The sequence below is a fragment of the Marmota flaviventris genome, chromosome 8 (assembly GCF_047511675.1).
Source record: "Marmota flaviventris isolate mMarFla1 chromosome 8, mMarFla1.hap1, whole genome shotgun sequence".
Taxonomy (NCBI): domain Eukaryota; kingdom Metazoa; phylum Chordata; class Mammalia; order Rodentia; family Sciuridae; genus Marmota; species Marmota flaviventris.
Window position 1 is genome coordinate 93,978,189 of NC_092505.1, and position 24,094 is coordinate 94,002,282.

The 24,094-nt window shown below is 35.5% G+C and overlaps 1 protein-coding gene and 1 pseudogene across 2 annotated transcripts in view; one reads left to right on the forward strand and one right to left on the reverse strand.

Moving 5' to 3' along the window:
* Ect2 (epithelial cell transforming 2) overlaps nucleotides 1-23,862 on the reverse strand; it is a 79,141-nt gene extending 55,279 nt beyond the window's left edge. Inside the window, exons 1-13 of one of the 2 annotated variants that reach the window (XM_027942225.3) lie at nucleotides 23,779-23,862; nucleotides 21,130-21,274; nucleotides 19,917-19,996; nucleotides 19,716-19,808; nucleotides 17,197-17,379; nucleotides 15,765-15,854; nucleotides 14,968-15,075; nucleotides 14,071-14,144; nucleotides 12,485-12,615; nucleotides 12,217-12,332; nucleotides 12,050-12,112; nucleotides 10,520-10,742; nucleotides 359-495 (exon numbers count right to left, since the gene is read on the reverse strand). In XM_027942225.3, coding sequence (XP_027798026.1) covers nucleotides 359-495; nucleotides 10,520-10,742; nucleotides 12,050-12,112; nucleotides 12,217-12,332; nucleotides 12,485-12,615; nucleotides 14,071-14,144; nucleotides 14,968-15,075; nucleotides 15,765-15,854; nucleotides 17,197-17,379; nucleotides 19,716-19,808; nucleotides 19,917-19,996; nucleotides 21,130-21,259 — 1,428 coding nt within the window. In that variant the 5' untranslated portion in view covers nucleotides 21,260-21,274; nucleotides 23,779-23,862. The remainder of the gene's footprint in view (nucleotides 1-358; nucleotides 496-10,519; nucleotides 10,743-12,049; nucleotides 12,113-12,216; nucleotides 12,333-12,484; nucleotides 12,616-14,070; nucleotides 14,145-14,967; nucleotides 15,076-15,764; nucleotides 15,855-17,196; nucleotides 17,380-19,715; nucleotides 19,809-19,916; nucleotides 19,997-21,129; nucleotides 21,275-23,778) is intronic. The other variant, XM_027942230.3, reaches the window with a different exon arrangement.
* LOC114098104 (tropomyosin alpha-3 chain pseudogene) lies at nucleotides 5,528-6,093 on the forward strand (annotated as a pseudogene).
* Nucleotides 23,863-24,094: the final 232 nt, after the last annotated feature.

The following is a 24,094-nucleotide window of genomic DNA, read 5'->3' on the forward strand; positions in this document are numbered from 1 at the left end:
AATATCATTATTCTTTGGAGAATCTCTCTTGGTTGCTTTAGTTGACAACCCAAATCTACATAGTTCTGAATCAAACATTGTCCTAAGACCACCAACTAAGACTCGGGGTCTTTCTCTCCTTAAAGTGATTACTAAAAATGGTGCTATTTCTGGATGAGTAATGCCATTCCCTAATAGCAGTTTTCATCACACATTTTCATTTTTAATATCTGTGTTCAAATTATATGCATACATACTTTTTATAAGAAACAATATTTTTAACAAAAACAAAACACAAAAATATCCAAATAAGAACATAGTTTTCTAGATTATGTATTAGGAACACTGGCAATCATTTTAAAACCAAACCCATACTTACTTGAATAATTGTTGCCAAAATATTTACATAATTACTTTCAGTCTGATAGAGCTCTTTCGCAACTTGCCACCTGGCTGACTGCTTTGAAGGAATGGGAGTGGAATTTTTAGAAGATGTATTACAAGACTTCGGTGTTTCTGAAAGGTACGAAAGAAAGATTTAATGGAAGCCAACTCTAAGTACCAAACATTTTACAGATTTAACAAAATGGGGGGGGCTGCTTAATATACCACCACCATATATATTTTCATTAAAGTAAAATTTCATTATAAGGCCAGAAAAATATAATGGTCAAAAATATAACTCATTCCAATTTGACATACATTCTACTAATAAATGGTACATATGCCCCCAAAAATGTAAAGGTCATTAAATACAAAGAACAACAAGAACCTGTTCTAGAGGAGGATAAAGACAACCAACTATAATACTGCATTAGACCTTAGACCAACAAAATGAACTTTTAGGTTTTGCTTTGCTTAAAAGGACAGTTATTAGTGGGTCAGGATGTGGGGGCTATCTAGATGTGAAATCTGTCACTCCAGTGATTACAAGTGTTGATTTGGCTGATCTGGCTGGCTACCGGGTGTTCCTTTCCTCCCTCACTGCTCCACAGGCATCTTTCAGGAAGCTGCATACTCAATCAAAGAGGACAACCTTCCCCACTAGAGGAGGAGTGATCTTCAGTCAAAGGTATACAATTATCTGTGCTCTCCTGCTAGAACCTCCAAACAAAGCTCTAAAGATATTAGTGGGAAAACTAGAGAAATTTGAGTCTATAGTTCATGGCATCAATGCCAATTTCCTCATTATATAAGTATAATGTGGTTATTTAAGAAATAACCTCAATTTTGGGAAACAAACATATAGAGTTAAAAGCACATCATATCTAAAACTTACTCTCAAACAGTGCAGATATTAAAAAAGTGTGTGTGTGCAGGCACGTGTGCACACGTGTATGTATGTAGAAACATTTTTACTAAATTAAGGTTAAAGCAACATGGCAAAAAGAAATCCATTTGAAAATTCTATTTAGAAGGAATAGGAATCTTTGTAAAGCTAAAATAATAAAATAAAATGGGGGCTGGAGTGGTGGCTTAGTGGTGGAGCACTTGCCTAGCATGTGTGAGACACAGGAATCGATCCTCAGCACCACACAAAAATAAGCAAATAAAATAAAGGCATTCTGTCCACCTACAACTACAAAAAAAAATTTTAATAAATAAATAAATAAAAATAAAATATAAAGTAACATATAAAAATGCTATGGTTAAAAAAGGAGGCATGCCAGGCACAGTAGCATAGGCCTGTAATTCCTGCTACTAGGGAAACTGAAGGTAGGAGGATCACAAGTTTGATGTCAGTCCCAGTGACTTAGTAAAAATCTGTCTCAAAATAAAAAACAAAAAGGACTAGGGATATATCTCAGTGGTAGAGCTCCCCTGGGTTCAATCTCTAGTGAAAATATAAAATTAAATTAAAATAAAAATAAAATAGGCTAGGGAATGTACCTTAGTGGTAGAAGGTTTTCCTAGGATGCATGAGTCCCTAGGTTTAATTCCCAGTATGAGAAAAAAAAATAAAAATAAATAAATATATATATATATATATATATATATATATATTTATAATCATACAAAATTAATTGTGTAAAACTTCTTACATACATATGAAGGAAACACCCAACAAAAATAGAAAAAAAATTAATTAAAAATTCTTTGTGACGGCCAGATGTTGTGGCACATGCCTGTAATCCCTGTGATGTGACTCAGGAGGCTAAAAGCTGGGGATCACAGGTTCAAAGCCAGCCTAAACAACTTGGCAAGGCTATAAGCAACTTTGCCAGACCCTATCTCAAAATTTAAAAAACTAAATAAAACAGGCTGGGTATGTGGCTCAGTGGTTAAGAGTGCTCCTAGGATTCAATTCCCAATTTAAGAAAAAAAAAAAAAAAGTTTTTTGTTAGATCAAAGTATCATAATATAAAACATCCAGTCCAATTCAGAGTAGAATAAAGATATAATTTGGATACTTTATAGGTATTTCATGAAAGGAAAAAAAAATCATGGAAGGTTAAAACACATTTTCTCAATCAAAACGTTTCAAATACTTCACCGGGCATGGTAGCATATGCCTATAATCCCAGCAGCTCGGGAGGCTGAGGCAGGAGGATCAAGAGTTCAAAGTCGGCCTTAGCAACAGCAAGGTGCTAAGCAACTCAGTGAAACCTTGTCTCTAAATAAAATACAAATCAGGGCTGGGGACGTGGCCCAGTGCCAAGTGCCCCTGAATTCAATCCCTGGTACCCACCACCCCAATAAAAGAAAAGAAATGTTTAGAATATTTCAATATCATATAGAATATCTCCTAATGGCAAGTTTTTCAATTGGAAGAGGAATATATAACATAAAAGGAATATGTGACATGAAGTAAACAAGGTAATATATGCCCAGCATATCAATTTTATTCAATACCAAATATTTTTAAACATTTTTATATGAAAACAAATCATGTGTGCAATAGAGCTCTGAAAGCTTTTCAAAGATAATAGACCTCAAAGAAATTTTCCACTTTCCTTACATTACTTCAGGCTACACTGACCAAACCCATAAACGTCTGCCATTACAGGGGAGGGGAATGGAGACACACTGATCTAATTTAATTATATGGTGTATAGGCAGTGATCTACAAACTGAATAGAGGACCTAATAGATTAGTGTAGATGTCATGCTTGTTTTCTTTCCTTTTTTTAAAAAAAAATGGTTCTTTTTAGTTATACATGACAGTAGAATCCATTTTGACATAATTACAAAAGCATGGAATACATTTTTTTCTAATTCAGTCCTTCCCACCCCACCCCTACTTCCCACTGGCCCCTGTTCCCTTCCCACTACTGAACTTTCTGCCAATTACCCATAGTTATTTCTTTTTAAATTAATTTATTTAATGGTTCATTTTCTTTTCTTGTCTCCCAAACTATATATTTCAGTATTGCCTGTTATGATCAGCACCTACCACCTCATTCCCTGTCCATTATGGTCAGAGTTACATATCTAATCATGATCCTCCTTCCAAGCACCAGGTATAACTTTTCCAAATACCTATCAGACATTTCTACTTTGATATAACATGAATTTCGTTAAAATTGTACTATAGTCCTGAAAAATATAAACATCCTATTTGTGCCAAGCCAATGTTTCTTTCATTTAAATCAATATTTCACCTTCATCTTCCCTGTTCCCTTCTTATTACTCCTTTCTATCAGTATTTTCCCAGGGCTTCATACTTTTCAATCACCAACTACCCTGATTTAGTGTCCTATCTCATGACCCAATCCATCACAGTAGATTACTTCATGGTCTAGATATTTCCCAACTACCTTTCAACTTTCTTAGAATAATCTACTACAAATTGTCCAACTATTCTGCTCAAAAGACTTTTAAAATTTCAGTGATCCTGGGTTCAATATCTAATACCAAAAACAAAAACAAAAAAATCTATAATAACATAAAGCCACTGAATGACTTTTAAAGCATGGGAGTGGCTTTTAGAGTGTTGCTTATGGAAAGACAACATAAATGAAGCAATCATTTAGGAGACCAACACAAACATTTAAAAGACCTTTTTACAGAAAGACTATGAAAGATGGTAGAAAAATCGAGGAATTCAAAGTAGTAAAGAGAATCAAATGTTCTAACTTGGCTATGTTAAGTTTATAATGCCTATCAAACTTGGACAAGAAGGTATCCAGTAGGGAACTAAATAGGGAAAAAGATATAGTTAGTAATTATCAACATATAAATATTATTTAAAATCATGGAATTAAATGAGATCATTTAGAAAGAATATAATAGAAAAACGATGACTCAGTAAGAACATAAAACATTTAGATTTAGAGTTGGAGAGAAATGTTAGGCAAAAGAGAATAAGAAATGAGTTGGGGCTGGGGATGTGGCTCAAGCGGTAGCGTGCTCCCCTGGTATGCGCGGGGCACTGGGTTCGATCCTCAGCACCATATAAAATAAAATAAAGATGTTGTGTCCACCAAAAACTGAAAAATAAATATTAAAAAAATTCTCTCTCTCTCTTTAAAAAAAAAAAAAAAAAGAAATGAGTGATATCACCAAAGCCAAGAAGAAAAAATATGTTCATAAAGGAATAGCCCATTCAATGATTGCTAAATGCTGTGAGTTACATAAAAACTATCTCCCCAAAAAAGAACAATTTGATATAGTATGGACTGCAGCTCATCTAGAATGAGCTGAAAGAACAATGAGAAACAGAGAAGCAGCTGCAGCGCCAAGAGGAGGCAGAAGGCAGATATCGAGAAGCCGCTGGGTGGGCACCACGGTCAGGATCACCACCATCGAGGCAGTGAAGCACAAGATCCAGGTTCTGCAGCAGCAAGCAGATGATGCTGAGGAGAGGGCTGAGCGCCTCCAGCAGGAAGTTGAGGGAGAAACGCAGGCCGGGGAACAGGCTGAGGCTGAGGTAGCCTCCTTGAACCGTAGGAAGAAGAGCTGGACCCTGTTCAGGTGAAGTGGGCACCCCCTTTCTCCACAGAAAAGCCCTCTTCACCATGGCTGATTTTGGGACTGTCAGCAAAAGAGTCTCTGCAAAAGAGTCCAATGTAGATAAACTTCCTATTTTCGTGTCACCCTGTTTACTTGGCCACTGGCCGAGAAGATACCAGCACTCCAGGTGCTGGACACCCCCTTACAAGTTTTCACAAACATATCAAGTATAGTACTTCGAAGAAATGTACAAACAAGGCCTCTGGCCTTGAGCTGGGCTTCACAGAGATGTCTATATTTTTTTAAGATAAGTTACAAATGGGCCCATGGTAACAGCTGGCAGGGGGAGGAAAGAAAGGGAAGATGAAGCTCTCCCCTTCTCAGGTGTTGTCCTTGAAGAGTTAACTTGCCCAGAACAGTGAAAAGAAAAAGCTGCTTTTATGTGAACTTCTGCAGACTGTGAACTTCTGAGACCCGCCCCTTACACACTGGGTATAAAACTCTGAAACTCCCTGAACTCAGGGTTCAGGGGATTAATTGATTACAGCAAAAGTTGTACCCTCTGAACTTGGCTGCAGCCAAATAAAATTCTTTCCTGCTATCTTCAGTGCCTTGCCTCATTTGTCCCTACAACACAGGAGCGCCTAAGCAAAAGCTAAAGGAAGCAGAAAAAGCTGCTCATGAGAGAGAGGTATGAAGGTTATTGAAAACTGGGCCCTAAAAGATGAAGAAAAGATGGAACTCCAGAAAATCCAACTCAAAGAAGCTAAGCACAATGCAGAAGAAGCAGATAGAAAGTATGAAGAGGTGGCTCGTAAGTTAGTGATTATTGAAGGAGACTTGGAATGCACAAAGGAACAAGCTGAGCTGAGCTGAGCTGGCAGAGTCCCGTTGCTGAGAGATGGATGAGCAGATCAGACAGATGGACCAGAACCTGAAGTGTCTGAATGCTGCTGAAGAAAAGTACTCTCAAAAAGAAGACAAATATGAAGAAGAAATAAAGATTCTCACTGATAAACTAAAGGAGGCAGAGACCCGGCACTGAGTTTGCCGAGACATAGGTAGCCAAACTGGAAAAGACAATTGATGATTTGGAAGATAAGCTGAAATGCACCAAAGAGGAGCACGTCTATACACAAAGGATGCTGGACCTGACTCTGCTTGACCTGAATGAGATGTAGAGCTCCCCAGTCCCACCCTGCTGCTGCTCCTCCCTCTGACCCTGACTCCACCTGAGGCCAGACAGCCCAAAGCTGACCTTAAAACTGAGGGCTGATCTTTAAGAGGAAGGCTGCTTTTTCCTTTCAACACCCCCTCTACCCCAACCCCTTTGTCTTTTTCACCAAACTGTCTCTGCTTCTTCCCAGAGATTCAAGCTGGCTAGAGGCTTGTACCTTTGGGAACAGCATTTAAGGGAATGTGAGCACAACGCAAAGTGTCTTTAAAAGCATGTTGTGATGTACACATTTTGTAATTACTTTTTTGTTGTTGTTACATTAACCATTTGTAAAACATTCCAAATAATTTCATAGCTCTGAAGCAGCAATCTAATGCCCTTCTCACTTTTGGAAGGTAACTTTCCAGCCTAATCCCTATTGCCCTCTCCATAGAGGAGGAAAAGAGGAATGGGCCTGCCTTCCTGAGAGCCAAACAGAGCCCAGGGAAAGACTCTATTATGGCAAACCTCATTGCTCTGTGCAAAGTACCAGCCAAACCAAAAAGGTGATTCCAAGAGGAATTAGCCAAAAAAACAAAAACCTTGCTATTCAGGTTTTGTTTTGGTTTTAGCTTTAAGGTATCTTTAGACAACTGTATTCTTATTTTTTACTTTTTTTCATCAGAAATGACCAAATTAACATGGTGAGAACTCTGAGACTTTTTGTTTTTCTGGTGCTGGGGACTGAACCCAAGGCCTCGTGCATGTTCGGCAAATGCTCTACCACTGAGCCATATTCTTAGCCCTGAGACTAAATTTTTCTCCCATCTCTACCCACTTCCCAAGTGTTCACAGAATGGATCATAGGCCCCCCTTAATCTTGTGGTGACCACTTATTTGCTCTCCTGCCTGCTGAAAGAAAGAAAGAAAGAAAGAGAGAGAGAGAGAAAGAAAGAAAGAAAGAAAGAAAATAAATAAATTATGTTTTGGCCACTGATTTAGCCATTTGAACTCATGGCTAAATGACTTTTCTGGGTCTGAAGCTGCTGTATCTAAAAGTGCCATCTCATTGTGCTTTGTATCAGTCAGTGCTGGAGAATCTTGAATAGCTTATGTACACAACTTTTTAAATTTTATATTATTTTGAAACTGCATCTTTGGGGTTGGGGTACCTGGCCACCCCGTCTGGCTGTAAGAGTCCTGCAGTCTGGGCTGGCAGTGTGCTGATCTTTCAAAGTTTCTTTCCCAGCCCAATCCCCACTTTTTTAGGTGAGTTTCCTGAGGTCTGTTAGGTGTACATCCTGCAGCTTATTAGCTTAAAATGTATTCTCCTTTGTTGTGGTCTCTTTGGGGCCAGTTGGAAGAAAGAAAAACAATAGTGCAACTGTTTTGATACTGAATACTGACAAGTGTCTTTTTGAAATAAAGAACCAATCCCTCAAAACTTCAAAAAAAAAAGAATAATGAGAAACAGGAAATGAGTTAATGGATCAAGGTAATTCTTTGAAGCATACTTATGTCAAAGAGAACAGAAAAACCGGACAGTAAGTGGAGAATTTAATGGGGTCAAAAAGGTTTTGAATTTTTGTTTGTTCATTTCTTAAATCTAGAAAATAAAATGTTTGTTTGCAGACTAAAAATAAAAGGAGGAAAATTGATGATCAAGAAAGGAGTTAGGGGCTGGGGATGTGGCTCAAGTGGTAGCGCGCTCGCCTGGCATGCGTGCGGCCCGGGTTGGATCCTCAGCACCACATACAAACAAAGATGTTGTGCTAAAAAATAAATATTAAAAAATTCTCAAAAAAAAAAAAAAGAAAGGAGTTAATTGTAGGAGCCTTCCTGTATTGATATAGGACAAAATGAACTCACCTTCCTTCTACTTCATTCTTCCTATTTTATCCATAACTCATGTAACATCTCCAACAATTTTGTTTAGTGTTAAGAATTTGTTTTGGGGGCCAGGCCTGGTGGCCTACACCTATCCAAGTTAAAAGCCAGCCTCAGCAAAAGCAAGGCGCTAAGCAACTCAGTGAGACCCTATCTCTGAATAAAATATAAAGTAGGGCTGGGGATGTGGCTCAGTGGTCGAGTGCCTCTGAGTTCAATCCTCAGTATCAAAAAAAAAAAAAAAAAGAATTTGCTTTTGGGGAAGAATAAAAGGCCTGAATAGTCAAAGCAATTCTAAACAAAGGAAGTAATTATACTACAGAACTGTAGTAACTAATACTGCATTGGTACTGGCATAAAAACATGTGTGCAATAGAGCTCTGAAAGTTTTTCAAAGATAATAGATTTCAAAGAAATTTCCCACTTGGAACAGAAGAAGACAGAGATAGACCTACAGAGTATTCTGATCCTCGACAAAGACTCCAAAAACATACATTGGAAAAAAGACAAACTTTTTAATAAATGACACTGAAAAAACTGGAAATCCATATGCAGAAGAATGAAATTAGATCCCTCTCTCTCATCTCATACAAGTCAACTCAAAATGGGTCAAAGCCCTAAGAATAGACCAGAAACTTTGCAACTGCTAGAAGAAAACATACAATCAACACTTCAACACACAGGTGCAGGCAACAGCTTCCTCAATAGGACCTAGAGAGCTCAGAAAATAATACCAAGACTTAATAAATGGCATGGCATCAAATAAAAAAGCTTCTGCTCAGCAAAGGAAACAATAGCATGGAGAGAGCCTATACAATGTGAGAAAATATTTACCAGCTACTCTTTTGACAGGATTAATACCCAGAGTGTATAAACTCAAGTCTTAACACCAGAAAAACTCAATAAATGAGCAAATGAACTAAACTAATACTTTTTAAAAATATTTTTTAGTTGTTGATAGATCTTTATTTTATTTATTTATATGTGTTGCTGAGAATTGAACCCAGTGCTTCAAACATGCCAGGAAAGTATGCTACCACTGAGCCACAGCCCAAGCCTGATTTTTTTTTTTTAAATTGGGATTGAACTCAAGGGTACTGCCACTGAGCTAAACTCCCAGTCTTTTTTATTTTTTGAGACAGGGTCTCACTAAATTGCCAAGGATGGCCTTGAATTTGCAATCCTTCTGCCTCGGCCTCCCAAATTTCTGGGATTACAATGTCCAGCTCTAAACAGATATTTTTGAAAAGAAGAAATGCAAATGGCCAATATGAAACATCATTTAATATCAGGGAAATACAAAACATCTCTAACAATCAGGGAAATACAAATCAAAACTACACTGAGATTTCATCTCACTCCTATTTGAATGGCAGTTAGCAAAAATAAAAAATAATAATAAATATTGTGGAGAATGTAGGGGAAAAGGACACTTGTATATACTATTGGTGGGTAAATAATACAATCACTATGAAAATCAATATAGAAATTCCTCAAAAGACTAGAAATGGAACTACCTTATGACTCAGCTATACCATTCTTTGGCATTATTCCAAAAAAATTAAAAAACATAGTATAGCAATACAAGCATACCCATGTTTACAGCATCACTATTCACAATAGCCAAGTTATGGAACCAGCCTAGGTATCTGTCAGCACATAAATGGATAAAGAAAATCTGGTATATAAATACAATGGAGTTTTATTCATAAATTAAGAAGAACAAAATTATGTCACAAGAAAATGAATGTAACTTGAGAGCATTATATTACGTGAAATAAACCAAACTCAGAAAATCAGGATTGTATGTTTTTCTCTCACATGGGGAAGGTAGAGAGAAAAAAGGAAAAAAAGCAGGGAGAATCTCACGAAAATAGGAGGGAGACCAGTAGAGCAGAAAAGGAGGATGAAAGGAGGGAGCAGAGGAGGTAAAAGGGAATTGACCAAAATTATGTTATGTGAACGTACAAATATGTAACAACGAATCCCACTATTCTATATAATGCACCAATAAAAAAAAAAAATTTTAAATAAAAGAATTTGCTTTTTAAATAACTCTGTTACTCATTAGTCGTGGCAAATTACTTAATTTCTCTGTACCTCAGTTTAATCATCTGTAAAATAGGAATAATAAAAACCTATTATAAATACAGAAAATGCATAAGGCACTTGGCATGCAATACGCACTTATCCACTGGAAGAACTATCATTCTTACCTTTTCATTTGTCTTTTCTCAACTATAACAAAGGTAGTTAAAGACAAAGTCTTTTGTATTCACTGCCATCAGAATTTATAGTCTTAACAATTATTTCACTTCCCTAAATTTTAAAGATCATTTTTTTAAAATGTGAATTACTGCTGAGCATGGTGGTGCATGCCTGTAATCCTAGCATCTCGGGAAGCTAAAGCAGGAGGATCTCTAGTTCAAAGCCAGCCTCAGCAAAAAGTAAGGCACTAAGCCACTCAAGAGACCCTGTGTCTAAATAAAATACAAAATGGGGCTATGGATGTGGCTCAGTGGTTGAGTGCCCCAGAGTTCAACCCCCAATACCCAAAATAGATAGATAGATAGATAGATAGATGATAGATAAAATGTGAATTACCTCCATAATTAATGCTAGACTCTGGTGTGTTGGAGATATCTAGGAGTGACCCTATAGAAAGGGAATGTTCAGCTGACGGACGCTTTCGGGGAGGAAAAGGTGACATGTCTGTCTCTCTTGAAAGCTGAGCAAGTGTCTCTTTTAAACGACGTCTTTTGCGATTACTGTTTGGGGTACTTAGAGAAAGCAGTGACACTGATTTCTTGAGTTCAGGAGTATTGGCCTGAAATCAAAAGCACAAAAGTTCCATTTCACTTCCATGGTTCTTTTACTGAGACAGGAACAAGAGAAGAATGTATTTATGAGTGACAAAATCTGGATTTTACACAATTTTGTAATCCTACACTCTACTAGACAATTTAGAAGCTACATAAAACATAATGGTCAAGAAAGCATAGTAATTGTCTAACCCTGGAACCTCATTTTTTTTCTTCATAGCACTATAACCATTATACACTCATCTGTTAGCCTGTTTACCATCTACTCCTCCATTAGGCCATAAACTCCACAGGGGCAGAGACCATTCATATTCTGTCCATTGTAACCCAAACATTAAGCACTGTGCCTAGACATAGTACTTTTCAATATTTGCTGAATAACACTTGATTTTAAGAGCTCTCTATTTAAATCTAAAGCATACTTTTTAAACTTTATGTTATAAACTTAACAGTGAGAACAAGAGAGTCTAAAGAGCAAAATATGGTATCAATTTAGATTTTATAGAGAAATAAAAATCCATATCTCATCTTCAATATTTTGCTCAAAATTATTAAATTCTAAACTGAAGAAAATCTTCTCTTGAAGTCTGCTATTGTTTTGGTGAATGATATTAATGTTCATCAAGATCCAATACAAAGGGTGGGTTTTCCTTGTCTACATACTACTATTAAAGTCATCTTTTTAACTGACATCGCTTCCCTTAATAATTTTTAGTGACTCCTAGCCCTTATGAATAAAATCAACTCCTTAACATATTCAAAACTTCTTGACTCTGGCTATTAAGTTTTATCTGTTGGCCTTCTTTCCCATATTCTTTTTTTAAACTACTTGCTATTTTAATATACTCTCAAGATTTCAGACTCTCTACCTCCCACATGCACTTGAATGTCCTTATCTGTTAGCCTCTACATATATTTGCCCTTTTCAATCCTGAGTCTCAGAGTAAGGCTCCCTAGAATACATTATGCAATTGTAGCACACATCATTCTAGGCTGTAATTGTGTACAAATATATCTTTTCATTAAGGTTCTAAGTTTCTAAACACAGGAATGTTACTATTCATAATGGTAACACAGAATGACATATATTCGATTAAAATAATACGCATTACATTGAATACTTTCACTTAAATCTATATAGGCTAAGAATACTGCTTGATACACAATTGTTTATTTTGAAATTCATACACATCATAAGATATGATATACGTGCTAATTATATCATGCTCTCTAAACCTTCTGCATAGAAAAGTATTATTTTTATACAATCAAGTCCACAGAACAAGTACCAAAGGGAAAAAAAAAAACATACCTTTTCATACAAATACATAGTTTCTCCAGCACGAGCATCCATTTGAATGCTTCCCCAGAACCACTAGATGACAGAAAAAATATTTTAATTTATAAACCTTAACAAAGAAGCTATTACTGTTGTTTAAAAAAAGAAAGAAAGAAAAAATTCATTCCAGAGTTACTTGCCTCTTGCTTGACAACGTAAAGTTTCTTTGAAGGTTCAAATGGAAGTTCTTTTACTGTATTCTCTTCAACTATTAGGTGAGTGCATCTTTCATCTCCAACCGCTAAATAGCTACCTCCTAAAAAGGAATGCATAAAAGCATAAATAAGCCAAACTACTTATCTGCGACCCTAAATCTTTAAAAGAAAGTGATTAAATCTTTAAAAGGAAGTAATTAAGCAGGCCTAGAGAATAAAATACACATCATTTTTAAATTATGCTAAATTTTACCTTGCATTTCTGTCATTTCTTCCATATTGGTTTTCTCTTCATCTGAGAATCCCAGGAAACTCAAAATGCAATCTTGAAATGGAGGAACTTTAAATTCATTTCTAAAGTCATCAACTGCTGCACAGAAATCTCTAAAAAACAAAATATACTCTTTTAAAATCAGTTTAACTTCAGTTCCATTAGTTAGACGAATCAATCTACAAATCCGCAGTAATTCTCAAGATCTTAGCATAATGTATTTACTGAAAATATTTTATATCTTAGCCAGGCTTGATGGTGCATGCCTGTAATCCCAGAGACTTGGGAAGTTGAAGCAGGAAGATCACAAGTTCGAGGCCAGCATCAGCAAGCTGGAGGACAGCCTGTATAACATAGTAAACGGTGTATCAAAAGGAAAATAGAGGGCTAGGGATATAGCTCAGTTGGTAGAGTGCTTGCCTTGCATGCACAAGGCCCTGGGTTCAATCCCCAGCACCACAAAAAAAAAAAAAAAAAAAAGAGAGAGAGAGAAAGTGATAAAGCACCCCTAGGTACAATCCCAATACTATTCAAACAAACAAACAAAATTGTAATATCTAAACATTTTATAACTTATCTTGAAATGTTCACAAAACTTCAGTTTCAAAAAATTGGGGGCCTGGGGTTATGGCTCAGCGGTAGAGCACTCGCCTAAGGGTTCAATCCTTAGCACCACATAAAAATAAATAAAAAATAAAATATACATATAAAAAAAAGAATATACTTTTTAAAAAATAATAATAAATAAATAAATTTAAAAGTGGGTGCTAAGGATGCAGCTCAGTGGTAGTGTGTGTGCTTAGCATGCAAGAGACCCTGGTTCAATCTACAGCACCGGGAAGGGCAGGCAGATCGTGTGTCCTGGAGTCACTCTGGAAGTAAATTCTGACAAAATGTCACCAGATGTAGCTTTCACAAGAACAATCAAATCCTTACTGTGTAAATACAGTGTTTTTTGTGAGTTTCCCCCGCCACCAGTACTAGGAACGGAACCCAGGTGCATTTTACCACTGAGCTACAACCCTAACTCTTTTTATTTTTGAGACAGTGTCATGCTAAATTGCAAAGGCTTAACACAAACTTGTGATATTCCTGCCTCAGCCTCCCAAATTGTTGAATTACAGGCATGCACCATCATACCTGACTGTATTTGAACTTTTGAGTTCTCTAATTTCATGAAATTAGTGATAAATTGCTACAGCAATGAAATTATAAGATTAGAAACCTTAGCACAACAAAGCAATGAATCATAAGCATCAATTAAAATGTAACCATACAAGCATAAAATATAACAATCAAAATACAGAGATGCATTGAGCTATTATCTAGTAATTTTAGAATGTTTATAATTAAAATTATTTCACAAAGTAAAACCCAAAGATACTACAGATATCTTTCAATTTGTAATTTTTTTATAACCTCGAGTTTTTCTGCTATGTTACCAAAAGACAGAATTCATCTTTTCTATACTATCTATGAATTTAGGGGGTTTTTTTTGGCACATAGATTTATCTTTAAAAACATATGGTGAATTCACAAAATGAACTACAGAATTTCTAAACACTTACTGCTCATTCCGCCTTTCCCATGCTTTGTAAATCCAATCTGGCTTCATAATTGGAGTACCCAAACTAACAGCAACCTAAAAATATTAACATTAATTACAATGAATTTTTGTCTAAATTACATTTAAAAAATTATATATATTTTAGCATAATTTTAGATTAGCATCATCTACTCTGAAGCAAACTATAAAGAAAAATGAACAAAAAAACTATCACTCAATCATACAACTTAAGTTAAAAACTTTAAAACAAGTTCCACAGTGTTCACACTCATTCCTTATTTGATTTACTTAGATACTGGGGACTGCATCCAGTGCACTCTGTCACTTGCTGTAGGTCTCACTAAGTTGCTAAAGATGGCCTCCAACTTGTGATCCTCCTGCCTCAGCCTCCCAAGTTGCTGGAATTATAGGCCTGTGCCACTTTATGCAAAATAAATTTCTATTTATCTTCTCTGTTCTTTATGTTCACTACAATGGAAATATTGACCAAGAGAAGACTAAAGAAAAATCATAGAACCCTTTTATAAAAGAGCAGAGCTCTGTTCTTATAAAATAAAAATAAAGAGTAAATTATCTGCTCTCACAGTTCTTGACCCCTCATCATCAATGATCACAGGAACCTTTGCTGATACTATTCATCTGCCTACAACATTATCCATCTACCTAACTTTGCAATCCTACTCATTTTTCAAAACCTAACTCCAATTTCATTGCCTTCTTAAAATATATGGAACCAAAATCTATGATTTATAACTTTTATTAAGTATACTCACAGTAAAAACTGAATTTCTAATCCTCAATAAATTATGCAAGGAATAAATAGGGGAAAAGTGCTATTTTTAAACCCATCCCACAATAATTCTCTATTAAAATACACAAAAATACCAAGCATACATACCCTGAATTTTTCTCCTTCTGTACAATTTGCCACCAAATGTGTGACTTTTGAATTAAAGTCTTTTCGAATAACTCCACCCATATGATGAACCAATGTCACCAATCTGACCTCAAAAAAAAAATTAAGTATACTATAATTAATTTGAACAAATTTTTAAACTATTTAAAATTCACCTAGCATTTACTACCTTCTACTTATGAGGTAATACAAGATTTTAATAAAGATATGTCAAAAAAGGATTAAAAAATTAGTTTGCCTACTACACAGGCAAAATCATACAGACATAATATAGACCATGCAAAAATGAGAAGCTTTCAAATATATATTGTTATTTTTTCCTAAATCACCCAGATTATATCACACCAAGATTCTTCCCACAAAATTACAGAATTACTCATTAGCTCCAACATTCGAAATTTTGAGAACCAAAGAAAAAAGTTTCTATGACTTCTGTAGGGCAGTAAGAATACTTACATAATGAAAAACTAAATGTATAAACAAAAACTTCATGTAAACATTGTAGCTGATATGATACTTAACAAGATAATTAAACAGATCAGGTCATTATGAAAATTTTTTGTTAGTTCACATGCCAGTCATTCTAGATAAAATATTCATTTCTTTGCAAGGCTATTTAAGAATTTGTATCATCACAAAATTTAAAGTCCAATTTAGTCACATATTTTCTCCGTCAATATTTTTAAAATCAAATCATGATACCAAAAAGAAGAAAAAAGCCAAGTTGATTTGGATGGGAAAAACATTTCTTTGAATAGAATTTGTTTTATAATACTTACTAGTTCCTCTTTCTTCCTGAATCCAGTAAAACATAACACTAGATTCATCATACTTGTGCAATACAGTGGGCGACAGGAAAATGGCAAAGGCTGAAGGATACAATAGTTTTAAATCTGTGAGCTTTCTTTTTAGTAGAAAGTAGAAGACATCTTTCTCAAGCTAGAGGTATTTCCCCTCCTGTCAATCAACTTTCTAGCCCAAAGATTTACTGGTATTTTTCATTATGCCACAAAAAAAGGGCAAACATCCAGACTGTAAGTTCCACAATAAAAAATTTTCCCATAATTCTCAAATCACATTTGATATATAGACATATATATGTATGCGTGTATATATGTAATATCTGAATACACTTTACAATTAGCAAATTAAACAAAGAAAATATTTATAATTAAAATTGTTAACCAAAGTGTACTCTGACATATATGAAATACGTGTACTACTCATTCATACACTATTGTAAGTGCTTCCAATAAATGTTACAAAAACAGGTCAAAGGCATTGTATAATAAACAGTGTATAAATGTAGCACATACTTAAATCAAATATGATTTCAATTTTTAAGTTAAAAATGGAGATATTTAGTAAATATTTTATTCAATGGTTATATACATATATACCGGAAAGGCATAGAATGATTAAAAAACACTATACTTGAGTCCCACCATTATTCAAGAATTCAAGGTGACCAGGTGCTCATTACTAGCATCTATAACAATAGAAGCAAAATGACCAAAGCAATTTTCAGTGATAAGGCAAGTTTAAGAAAGGCAAAAGTGGCTAGGCGCTATGGAACACCCTATTCCAAAGTCTTGGGAGGCTGACATGAGGTCACAAATTTGAGGACAGCCTCAGCAACTTAGAGAGACACTGTCTCAAAACAAAAACTAAAAGGACTGGGGATGTAGCTTCGTGGTAGAGCACCCCTGGGGTTAGTCCCCAGTACCACCAAAATAAAAGAAAGTCAAAAACAACAAAACCAATTAGGGACAAAATATACTATACCTCTTAAGCAAAAAGCTAAAATAATTTCCCTAATTTTAAATCATGCAGTAACTGATAAAAATTAAAATGTGATATCTGTTCTGTATGGAGGAAAATAAAAGTTTATGTACATGTATACATTTCTGTAACCCAACTTTAAGCAAATTATTTCTTCCTAGACATTGTAGGAAGTAAGATTGTATGTTTATATATACAATTGACACTGTTTAACTCTCAAAGATCTTTGATGCTCACTACTAAAATGTATAATAAGAAAGAAATACATTAGATTGGTCACTATTAATATTGTATACTCTTAATAATTAACAGGAATTCTCTATATGAATTTCCAAAGAATTCATTAATAACATTCCACTACTGTCATGTATGTAAGAAATTTTTAAAAAATTAACTTTGAAAAGTCATAACAAACATATTGTTTCTTACCTCTCCTTTTTGTGCAGAGTTTAATACAACTGGTGGTCCAATAATTCTACAATCAGCCTTGTATAAATCATTAAAGACAGAATTCTGGAAGTCCATGAGTACGAATACATTCTCGAATTCTGGGGAATCCAAACTTTCAAATTCTTCCAATGAGTCCATCTTTATATACGGTACTTTAATTTCCTGATTTTCACATGATTATTAGAAATAAAAATTATTTATATACCTTATTAATTAATTCATGATCCTATAAGACCTAAAAATCAATTCCCTATCAATATTTTTAACATCTTTATTTTTTAGATTTTTAGAAAACTCATTTAATATCATATAATAATCAACATTACACATAGTAAAAAAAAACACATTTTACTTATGTACATTTGTGTGTGTGTGTGTGTGTGTATATATATATGTATATATCCATCTGCATTAAGATCTTAATTTAGGGGCTGGAGATGTGGCTCAAGCGGTAGTGCGCTCGCCTGGCATGCGTGCGGCCCGGGTTCGATCCTCAGCACCATACAAAGATGTTTTGTCCGCCAAGAACTAAAAAATAAATATTAAAAAATTCTCTCTCTCTCTCTCTCTTTAAAAAAAAAAAAAAAGATCTTAATTTATAGTAATTGATTTTTAAAATCCATTATTATAAAGGCATAAACTTCTAATTACTTAGCAGTCATTATAAATCATACAGAATGCACATTAAGTTCCAAAAATTAGATTGATGAGATTTGTTTTAAGTAGATGCACTTTTATTTTTTTGGTATTAGGGATTGAACTCAGGAGCACTCAGCCACTAAGCCATCCCCAGCCTTATTTTGTGTTTTATTTAGAGACAGGGTCTCACTGAGTTGCTTAGTGCCCCTCTCATTCGCTAAGACTGGCTTTGAACTCATGATTCTCCTGCCTCAGCCTCCAGAGCTGCTGGGATTACAGGTGTGCACCACCTCGCCCGGCTTAAGTACATGCCATGTTGATAGTAGGACAAAAAGATCTTCTCCACTATTTCTTTTATCCTGATCAAGAAAATGATTCCATAATACAGTTCTTTCTGCACAAATTAACTATCTTCAGGAAAAAGAGAGAGAGAGATGTGAGATTTGTAGGCTTTTGCAGGATGGCAAAAATAGGAATATAAAAAGATAGTTACAAATCATGACTTATTGTTTATACTATCTCTACAGAATAAGAATTAAAGTATAAAAGAACTTATATAATTCCTGTTAAAAAGAACAGAACCACTTAAAAGAAAATTGTAAATTGATCAACAAATTATTTGATCTTAATTTGGAAGGATGGAATCATGGGTTCAATCATATATCCATGATGTTTTCATATTGACGTCTTAGATCTTTATATGTTGAAGCCTTAACCAGAATAAATAAAGACCTTCTCCAAATGTGTCTGTTATTTGGAAATAAGAACTTCCAAGAGGAAATTAAGGTTAAATTAGGTCATTTGGGTGGGCCCTAATCCAATCTGGTATCCTTTTAGAAGAGATTTGGACACACAAAATAAACACCGAAGATGCACATATACAGAAAAAAAAGACTATGTGAGATGCAGCAAAAATGAGGCCATCTACAAGCCAAGAAAGGCTTCAAGGGATACTAAATCAGGTGACACCTTGATCTTGACCTTGAACTTCTAGCCTCCAGAAATGTGAGAAAATAATTTGTTTAAGCTACTCAGGATGTTGTATTTTGTTCTGGTAGCCCTAGCAAATACAGCTGAATTAGAAATTTAGATGTTTCAAATGCAGAGGTAAATTTCTTGGTGATTATCAATTAATGTGATATATAACTTGGAAATACAAGAATTTAGGCTTTTTTTTTTTTCTTTTTTGGAACTAGGGATTGATTCTAGGGGGACTTTACCACTGAGCTACATCCCCAGACCTTTTTCTTTTTTATTTTAAGACACAGTCTTCCTAACTTGCTGAGGACAGCTTTGAATTTGCATTCCTCCTACCTCAGCCTCTCAAGTAGATGGGATTACAGGTATGCACCATCACACCCAGCTAAATATAAAATTAATGAGAAAAAAGGTAGAGTTTAATTTTCAGATTTTTGTACATGTTATGTCACTTAAATTTAAATTGAAGCTGGACATCTATAATTCCATGAGATTCAGGGGGCTGAGACAAGAGGATCACAAGTTCAAGGCCAGCCTCAGCAACTCATTGAGATCACAACTTAGCAAGACACTGTGTCAAAATAAAAAGGACTGGGGATGTAGCTTAGTGGTTAAGTGACCCTGGGTTCAATTCCCAGTATCAGAAAAAATACCTATATATTTAAACTTAAGTTTTTATAAACCTAGCATTATTCAAAATAGATGCTAGTTTGGGGTTTCATACACACCCAAATTTTCAGAATAAGTATAAAATAGTTTCTATTTGTCTAGCTTCAGATATATAAAATACACCTTGTGCCTAAACTCCCATCACCATAAAAGTGGAATAATTTTATCGAGGGAAGTGCAACATGCCACATGCAATGAGATGTTTGACCTACCATATTAATAACACTTTTTATTAATTTTTCATCCGACTTTCCAGGACAACTTTCTTTTATCTTTAAAACTGGGACTTCCATTATTTTAATAGTCTGTGGAAAAGAGACTTAAGTGTAAGATTAAGGAAGCTATAAACTACTTATACACTGATGGAAGAAAAACTGCTGTTTAGAAATTTACTATAAATCCAAGTTCCATACCTTTAATGCTTGTATAACTTCTTCTTGTTTTCCAGCTTCTTGAACCATTACCACTCTTGTTTCAATCTGAGGCATTTCTTCTGTTAAAATTTTAATCAGGTATTAACATTACAATCAGCAATTCCTAATCCTTCTTTGGCTATATCTCATATGTGTTCTACTTTTGAAGAGACCATAAAATTCTCTAAAATTAAAATGACTTAATTACTAATTTAGTAGAGGAATATTTGGCCTTATGGTTTCTTTGGAAAAAGAAAAAATTACCAGGCCAGGGGCACATGTCTCATGTCTACAATCCCAACTACTCAAGAGGCTGAGACAGGAAATCAAAAGTTTGAGGCCAGGGCTATGTGCAGTGGTACACACCTGTAATCCCAGTGACTAAGAAGGCTGAGGCAGGAGGATCACAAGTTCAAGGCTAGCCTCAGTAATTTATCAAGGCTCTCCCTCAAAATTTAAAAAATATTTTATTTTTTTTTTAAATTTAAGGGCTCTGTGGTGAAATAACCCTGGGTTCAATCCCCAGTACCAAAAAAGAAAAAAAAAGTTCAAGGCCTGAGCAACCTAGTGAGAGACTCTTTCTCAAAATTAAAAATGAAAAGGAATGGCCAGGTGCAGAGGTACACAACTATAATCCCAGCAACTCAGGAGCCTGAGACAAGAAGATCATAAATTCGAAGACCCTAACAACATAGTGAGACCTTGTCTCAAAATTTAAAATATAAAATAAAAGAACTGGAGATAAAGGTCAGTGGTAAAGCACCCCTGGGTTCAATCCCCAGTACCAAAATAAATAAAGAGGGCTGGAGATATGACACAGAAGAGCATTTGTCTCACATATGTGAGGCCCTGGATTCAATCCCCAGTACCGCAAAAAAAAAAAAAAAAGTGAGAAAAAATGTACCATAGCAGGGGATACAAACATATACCCATTCTTCTTAACCAAAGAAAGCACTCACTATCTTTCATAGCCTTCTCCTTCAATAGTTCAAAAACAGAATCAATATAAAGATGCCTCCTCCTTTTTAAAGTTAGGAAGCATTAATCTAAACGATAAGCAGAAAATCTAGTGTAAAGGGATTCTGTCATATTCATGATTCAATACCTGGGCTCTAGCACAACAGTTGCTATTACAGCTATTTCATAAGAAAATTGCTAATGAGGTTAGCATTAAAATAGCTATTCAGTGTCTTAAAACAGATAATAGATTTACCTTCAATACAGGAAGTAGATTCAATAAATAAGTTTTCCTTGGAACTTTCAGTAACCTTAGAATCAAAAATGGAAGAGTCTGCCAAGCTAGTCCTCTCAGTAGTAGATGTTAATATACTAAGGTCAGCCATTGTTTGTACTATCGACTGAAAAAAACAAAATTTAAATAAAAACATGAAACAAATACGATCACTAGGCAAAAACAAGCATCAGAGGTTCTACTTTCACACCTAGAATTTATAAAAAGTATTACTATCCACTTTTCTTAATACTTACAAAAAGTAACTCTACTTTCTGAGCTTGTTTCCTCTTCTATAAAATAAGATACTAATACCTGACTAAAAGGAATACAGTAAAATATTTAAAATGTATCAAAAGCACAGAACATTACCAGACATAAGAAACACACAAAAGGTAGTCATAAATATTATTGTATCTCCCTCAATACCTCTACCCTCAATCATTTCACTTTCTATGTTTATTTATAAAACCATCATAACACTCATCACCATCAATAATCCTTGCAGAAAATGTGGGATCCATCATTACTTTCCTCTACCTCATTTTTATTCCCCAAATTCCTGTCAATCCCACCTCAAGTATATCTCACCTCTCTTCTCTATGCACAATGACACAATAGTTACTTGGTATAATACAACAACTCCAAATAACTTTATCAATCTCTTCAGAAATCATTCCTCACATGGTCTTCAGGGGTATATCACTTTCTTGTTCAACAACTTCCATAAGCACTCCTCCCTATATGACCAAGTCCAAATTCACCATCAAGTTTTCCATTTAGTTCCCTTCTACCCATTCAGACTCATCACCTATAAATGAAATTTCTCAGCACTTTTCAAACCCAAATCACAATGTACTTCACAACTATTTATATTTAATAGTGCTTAACTCTCCACATAGAGTGGCTTCCAACTGTCAACCACCACTTGACTCACCCTTTATGTATCTCTCAGAACCTCTCAGGTATATTTAGACTGATTCCTTATCAGTATTTTCATATTACTTTTCAAACTTATTCAAATGCATAGGTTAGTGTTAATATAACTCTGAACTATGGAAAAAAAAAAAAACTTTCATTTTTCTTTTTTTCTTCTTCCTTCCAGGATAAAAGAGTTAAAAAGTTGTGCAAATGAGGAATAAAGAAAACAGTCTGACAGGTTTTCATCAGTTCAAACTAGAGGTTTTGCATAAGTTGATTTTCTTGAAGTAAATTTCTAAAATATTAAACAAATAAAAAAGAGAAAGTCCCACCTTCATCTGGAGATACATGTCTGATCTCCATTACTCTTCCCTACTTCTTTAAATTAATATACAAATACCTTGCTCCAGATTCTTAGCAAAGAAATGGTTTAAACTGTATGTTTTGGGAAAATGGTAAAGTTAGCAGTGGCATCAAGTCTGGATGGAACACTAGGTAGTAGGAAATGTGCTTAGTAATAAAAGAACCCTGGCACAGTTGTGAGATTGTATACTTCAATGTCAGGCAATTCAGCTTCCTGTCCCAGCTCTGCAGGTTAAGAATCAGTTTCTATTTGGGTCAAGCAGAGTTGGTAATACAACTGTAATCCAGTTGTGATAAAAAGTAAATAAATAATTTCTTAAAATAAGTGACAAATAATTATTAATCCTCAGTGGTAGAGCACTTAATGAGCATGGACAAGGCCTTGGGTTTGATCCCCAGTACCACAATAAATAAATAAGCACAATAGAATCAGTGTTCCTATAACCTATGAACAGCCTCTGGAGGAGTTTCTGACTAAATATACTATAACCCATGGGCACTTGTAAACAAATACTCACATTAGGTTTCCTTTTACTCAAATTTCTTTTTTGTTTGTTTGTTGGGGGCTTTTTGTTGTTTGTTTGTTGGGTTTTTGTTTGTTTGGTTGGTTGGTTGATTGGTTTTGGCAATCATCTTGCAGAGTGAAGGGCCAAAACACAATACTGGATATGATTGTGGTATTATTAATAAAACTGTGATTGACAAAATTTAAAGCTTTATATGCAGCATTGTACTAAACTTAAACCTTTTGCTTGTTCTTATTTAAAAATTGAGACGATCCGAGGAGACAGATATTATTATTATCCCCATTTTATGAATAAAGAAAGTAAAACTGCGATTCAAAGCCCAAGCTGATTCTAGAAGCTGTGCTTTTAATCACTAAACCATATACATCTGTGGCTAGGAAGAGGGGATGTTGACCATACATTTTCATGTAGAAACTAAAAATTAAACTTCCTGCAAAGACGAAGCCAAGAATCCCAAATGAAACCACTAAGTTCTCTGAGATAAGCCCCCAAAAGCTGCAGCGGCCCGCCCCAGAGCTGCAGAGTTCGCGGCTAGCCAAAATCCCTTTCCCAATTCCCTTCCTTCACCACATTCTTCCGGAAGAGATGCAACTGGGTGAGTGGTGAAGATGCCCAGCAATCTCGGGAACCAGGCTGCACTCTGCTTCACCACCGGCTGTGGGTGGGGGTGGAGGAGTTCCCAGAATCGGGAAGCCTGAGCCAGAGTGCTCCGGAATTCGCGGTCACCGGGACAGGGATGCTGACCGCAGGCAAAGGAGTCCACGGCCCCGGGTGACGTGGATTACTCTCACCTCCCTCACCCACACCACAGAGTCCTCACCACTCAAACAAAAGTCCCGTGAGATCCACCTCTTCAAGCGCTGATTCCTCTCACCGACTCCGACATTCCCTGCCGGTGGCTGCTACCTCCAATTCAAAAAAACGAGCCGTTCTCTCTAAGAGCCATGCCGATTGGCGCGTGATGTCAACCTCCTTCTCATAGGCTGGAGCCTCCAAAGGTGCGGTGATTGGCCGCTCTTCAATGCCCGCCTCCCTGCAGGAGACCATTGATTGGTTGTGCGTGAGTTTCAAATAAGCCCAACGGCTTGGGCGTCTGGACGTCAGGAATTTGTACAGAAGTGCCCGGATGTGACCAG